Here is a 6,377-nt window from a genome sequence, read left to right as displayed (position 1 = left end):
CACACACACACACACACACACACACACACACACACACACACACACACACACACACTCATATATATATATGTATATAGATAGATATATATGTACACATACATACATATATATGTACACATACATACATATGCACATATATACATGTGTAAAAGGTTGAATGTGGATTCATCCTTTAATTGGAGTGGTTTCCAAAAAGATTTCTAATTGTGATTCTTCATACTTTGCTGAGAGTTTACTGGTGTAACTTGGCGAAGATATAAAATGTAGTATTAGTGTATTAAGTGTATGACTAATTTATGGAATGAAGTTCTACAGGCCCAATCATATTTGTCAAAAATGGAGGAGATAAGATGTTAAAAAGCTATAAGATGTTTATTCGTGCATACAATCGTTTCATACATAGATATAAATTCATTTTAGAATTTGCAAATATCATAGTACTCATCAGTGCAGAGAAAAAATAATAGGAACTTGAAAAAAGAGCAGAGAAGTTAGATCTATGAGTTCATGTCTATCTGTTACACACACACACACACACACATAAAGGTATACATATTTAACTAAAATTCTTTTGCTGTAGTGTAAGTGATATTTCTTCTTTAGATGCTTGTTGCTGATTCACTGAAGTAATACAGAGTGAATGGGTGAAATAGGTAGGTAAAGAAAGTGAGTGTCATAGTTTTTATTGACTAAAAACACTAAGAGCATTGTGTCTGAAAGAGTAAGGTAGACACAGTCAGTGTGGTAGATATTTAGAATGATTATCTTACTAATTGAATATGAACAGGTGGTAATAAATATCACTCTACTATGGTTTGAAATTTGATCCTAAATCGTGCATTTTAGTCCTACATACTTCATACATACTTTTCTCCTCTGTGCTTATATCTCCCATCCCCTACTGTTTTTATATATGCTTTGTTAATTGTAATAAGAGTCATTACATAATAATTTTTGTGCTAATTCTGTCTCACCAGTATTTATTTATTTATTTAATTATTTATTTATATATTTATACCTTTATGAAGTTTCTTTGAATTTTTATGTAATTGTTTTTTTCTAATCTTCAGAATTTCTGTATTTATAATAAGTCTTTAAAATTTAACCACGTCAAATAAATTTTAACTGAATGTCAACTAATTCTCTAATAAAAGTTGAATATTTTCTACATTTATTTGTTTCATAATTTATATATATATATATTTATATATGTATATATATATATTGCAGAAGCACTCAGCTCTGATTGCATTGCTTCTTAAAGCAGAAACAACTGTAAGCTAATGAAGTTGATTATGTAATTCTTGTTTCCTTGTCATCCAATAATATATATTACACTTTGTACTCACCTAATGCTTTATTTTTAAGCATATATATACTAAGTTCTGATAACTGGTTATTAATATTGATACATCTAAGTGAAATCAATATATATATATATATATATATATATATATATATATTCCTTATACATGTATATAGCAACTAAGAATGTAAGTGGTTTTGTATTCATACATCAATGTATTTGGTGAATATAAGCATTTGCATAACTGAATATCTGTATTCTTTTCTTTTTTACAACTTTGTATTTTTTTTTTTGATTTTTGTATTTTTGTTTAACCCTTTAGCGTTCAAATTAATATGTCAAAAGTAATCCTTATTCATTTACATTTTTAGAAATTAATCTGGTATTATCTTGTAGCTTCAAGAGTTGAAAGATGTAATTGCTTATTTTTAGAACGACATTGCAGGGTAGGTGTGACATACTGGTTCTGGCCAGTTTGAGCATAAAATGAGTAGAATATTTGGGCTGGAAATATAGCCAGTTTAAACGGTTTAACCACTAAAGGGTTAACTGCCATGTGGTACATGTCTACATGCACAATCATATGTTCATCCATAGGTGTATACACTTGGATCTTTGGGTTCAATGTGCCTGACTTTTTTTTCAGGTGAAACAATAAATAAATTTTCCAAAGACAAGAAAAGTCAGACACACTTAGCTTTCTTTGCTTTTTTACAGATTTGTTCTCTTTTACTCTTTTACTTGTTTCAGTCATTTGACTGTGGCCATGCTGGAGCACCGCCTTTAGTCGAGCAAATCGACCCCAGGACTTATTCTTTGGGAGCCTAGTACTTATTCTATCGGTCTCTTTTGCCGAATCGCTAAGTTACGGGAACGTAAACACACCAGCATCGGTTGTCAAGCGATGTTGGGGGGACAAATACAAACACACAAACACACATACACATATATATATATATATATATATATATATATACATATATACGACAGGCTTCTTTCAGTTTCTGTCTACCAAATCCACTCACAATGCTTTGGTCGGCCCGAGGCTATAGTAGAAGACACTTGCCCAAGGTGCCACACAGTGGCACTGAACCCGGAACCATGTGGTTGGTAAGCAAGCTACTTACCACACAGCCACTCCTGTGCCTGTCAGATGTAGATACAAAACTTTAGGTATTTTAAATTGCACATGGACTTTATAGACACCCTGATTATATACACACACACACACACACACACACACACTATTACATCCATCCATCCATACATACATACATACGCTCATAAATGAGTGTATCTTTTTTTTCTCTCTCTCTTTTTTTTTATACTTGTTTCAGTCATTGGACTGCAGCCATACTGGAGCACTACTTTGAAAACTTTAGTCAGACAAATTCTCCCATGTATTTCATTTTAAGTCTGGTATCTATTCTATTGGTCTCATTTGCTCAGCTGCTAAATTGTGGGGGTGAAAACAAACCAACACCACTTGTCAAGTGGGGAATGGGGTGAAGGTTGGGGACAAACACAAAGTCATAGACATATCACACACACAAATGCATATATACGACAGGCTTCCACACTGTTTCTGTCTCTCTCATATAGTTTTAATCAACCTGGGGCTATAGTAGAAGACACTTGCCCCTGGTGCTATACAGTGGGTCTGAACCCGAAATCATGGTGAGGTAGGCAGGTGCAGCCCACCCCAATCTTTGGGTTGGCTGGTGCCCATTCTCCTTTGCTATCATGAAGCTTTCTTGGAGCTGGATTTTCTACAGGGAGCATGCCCTTGCTTACCCCCAACCTCAATTTCTAGATATGAGTGGTCCAGAGACCAAGGCCTCTACCATGATTTTTAAGAAACGTGGTGGAAAATTAGCTCAGGAAGGCAGGAATGCTACTCCCTGAAACCCCTTTTGGAGCCCTCCCCTACCTAGTGTTCATTGTAAATGTGGTTTAGCTTGTTATTGTTAATTTTTTACCTGTTGTCATGTCACTTTCATCTGCCCATGTTAATTGAATACAGGTAAGTTGGTTACACAGTGTTTTCACTTATATTTACAAGTTATTAATTTGTAGGCATCATTTTGCTGTCTCAGAGCTAAATTTGTTCTCCAGTAATCTCTATAACTTGGAAGCTACGCACCTCCTACTAGAAAAACTTTGAGATGTGTCTTCATCTCTTCCATTCAGAGGTTTTGTAAGGCCCAACAAATTAGAGTTATTTATTCTTTAGAAACTCTACATTTAAAATGTATCAGTTTTTTTTTCTGTTCATCTTTGCCATTCACTTATGAAAGCATGATGCAATATCCACTATGTGATAACTCCACTCCTGCTTAGAATTGATGAATGCTGATATCACTTACACAACTGGTGTGTACAGATGATACTGAAATATCACTTTAATTATTTTCTCTAATTAGATCATGAATAAATAAATAAGGAAAAATCATACATAAAATAATATCACTAGTGCTAGTGCCATGATAAAATGCATCCAGTACACATTGTAAGGTGGTTGGCAAATGAGGGTTGGGAGGATTTGTTTGTTTTGGCTTGTCAAAGACATGACAGTCTCTTCAGTGCTGGTGCCACAAAATGCACCCAGTACACTCTGCAAAATGGTTGATGTTAGGTTGGGCACCCAACCATAAACATGCTAGCATAAAATATATGGGCCAAATAGAGTCTTAGTGACTCTTGATAAATACTGACTTGGATTGTGACCAGCTGTTCAACCCATGTCAGCATGGGAAGTGGATGTAAAATGATGATGCCCACACACACACATGTATATGTGCATGTGTGTTTATAAATGTATACATATTTACAAATACATGTAATATTGTCCTAAAATAGAATACTGCCTTTAACTATGGGATGAGAGAAAAATGTATCGTGGTCATCAGTAATTTAGATACATTTTACCTGGTTTATACAAATTTGCATATAATAGTCCCAGTCCCCGAAAGTGCCAAAAAGTTGCCTCTTACAATTCAAAAATTAAACAAATATAGCAATGCTGAGGCAACTTCCTAGTTTTTAATCTAAAATGTATGCAGTCTGTTACTGGTGCATACTTGACTTATAAATAAAAATATTTCTCAGCTAAATCTTTCAAGAAAACTCTCCCAATAAATATATGAATATTTTTGAAACACTCCTGTCTTGATTTATCACCATTCAGTTGAGTAAATCCTGTAATTATCTTTAAGCTGATGTCGATATGAGTTAATAATGATTTGACCTTTAGTTGGGAACTGATCAAGATCATTAATCACATTATTTATTAAAATGATAGACTTCTGATTTTGTGTTTCCATAAATTGATCAGGTATTTTTACATGTCTATCAATTATATATTAAATGTACTATTAATCTATTTTTTCCTCTTTTTAGATTGATGTCTTTAAAAGAGCAGACACTGAGAAACTACGTGAGATATTTCTGAAGGTTAGACATTTTTTTACCATTTCATTTCCATTGAAAATTCATGTATCTAGCTTTGATTTTAGATATTACTGCTTAAATTCTCTAAAATTTTATTCAATGTTTGGCAAGCATTATGCTGTAAAAATAGGAAAGAAAAAAGTTTCTCTGTTGTTTCTTTGTTATTCTTTTGTGAGATTAGCATGGCTTATTGATATAAAAATATACCAAATAGATAATATAATGGATTACTTTTTGAAAGAAATATTTTTGTATTTTTTTTTTACCTATGCTATATTTTTGCTGTTTCTCTTCTGTATGTTAAAGCTTTTAGAAGTGATTAATGCTGTCATTGCATTATAGAAAATATATAATGTATATGATTAGGTTATTTGGAATATTTTTTTGTTAAGTCTATCCAGAGACATTTTACTTTATATATTGAAGAGCTGGTTATTTATGTAACTTGGTTAGGCAATAGATTCATCTCAGATAAATGTTTTATTCAGTTTTTGAATTTGGAATATCTACTGCTAAATCTTAAATCAATAATGTAAGCATTGAGGTTTTTAGCAGAACTCTTTCAGCACCACGCAACCAGCTAACAATCACATAACAAACTGTCCTCCTGCAATCTACCTATTATCATAACATGTTCACATTTCAATGAACAAAGCAGAAACACTTTTATAAGCTTGAGATTACCAATGAAATCAATTCCAACAATACCTTAAGAAAAATTTTTTTTTTAATCTGCTGGGATGCATACACCTGTGCAGAAGAACAATAAATATTGTACTCTGCCTTTACTGTGGCTACCACTTGAAACTATGGAACCTTGTATATGGTCATTGGAGCTGCTTGAAAAAGCTGCCATATTTCCTTTGAATCACATTCTGCCATCTTGTTGTGGTTGCCCCTATAGAATTTCAAAGCTGCAAGGAGTGATGTTTCATCAGGACAATGCGCAACCCCACACTCCAAAGATCACATCAGAGAAGATTGAAGAGCTTGGTTGGGAAAAAATTCCTCATTCACCTTATTCTCCCGACCTTGCTCCTTCAGATTGCCATTTGTTTTGTAGTTTACAGAATCATTTGGGGGACATAACTTTTGCAAGCCAGGAGGCAGTCAAAACTGACAGTTCAGAGTTCTTCGCTTTGAAACCAAAAGAGTTTTACATTGATGGGATTAAAAAGCTTGTAAATAGATGGAAGGAAGTCATAGATAATCAGGGAAAGTACATTGATGATTAAGATAAGCATTCATAAATTAAATTCTGGGATCTTTTTTAAAACGGGGGCCACATTTTTCATTAATGTTTTACGTAGTGCTTTTGGTACCGAAAGACTTTCAAACTTCGTATACTTATCTATTTTGTGTTATAGAACAGAAAAATATTTTTGTATTCGAATTTATTTCATGTAGAAAATTGTTTTATTTCGATAATTTCAACCAATCACTGACGTCCATTTAGCCGATATACATTAAGTGCCGACTACATAAACAAACGATTCTTCGTTTTATTTGCTTTTTTCATTTTAAATTTGCTTTAACCCTAACCCTAACCCTAGGGTTAGGGTTAGAGTTAGGGTTAGGGTTAATTGTTTCAGAATCGTTTGTTTATGTAGTCGGCACTTAA

The 6,377-nt window shown here is 33.2% G+C and overlaps 1 protein-coding gene across 1 annotated transcript in view; it reads left to right on the top strand.

The window, feature by feature from the left end:
* LOC106868630 (calcium-binding mitochondrial carrier protein Aralar1-like) overlaps window positions 1-6,377 on the top strand; it is an 82,788-nt gene that overhangs the window by 24,168 nt on the left and 52,243 nt on the right. Inside the window, exon 3 of the mRNA XM_052967679.1 lies at window positions 4,706-4,759. Coding sequence (XP_052823639.1) covers window positions 4,706-4,759 — 54 coding nt within the window. The remainder of the gene's footprint in view (window positions 1-4,705; window positions 4,760-6,377) is intronic.

Source organism: Octopus bimaculoides, chromosome 4 (genome assembly GCF_001194135.2).
Source record: "Octopus bimaculoides isolate UCB-OBI-ISO-001 chromosome 4, ASM119413v2, whole genome shotgun sequence".
Classification (NCBI taxonomy): Eukaryota; Metazoa; Mollusca; class Cephalopoda; order Octopoda; family Octopodidae; genus Octopus; species Octopus bimaculoides.
Note: the sequence above shows the minus strand (reverse complement) of the source record. Positions and strands in the feature narration are given on the sequence as shown.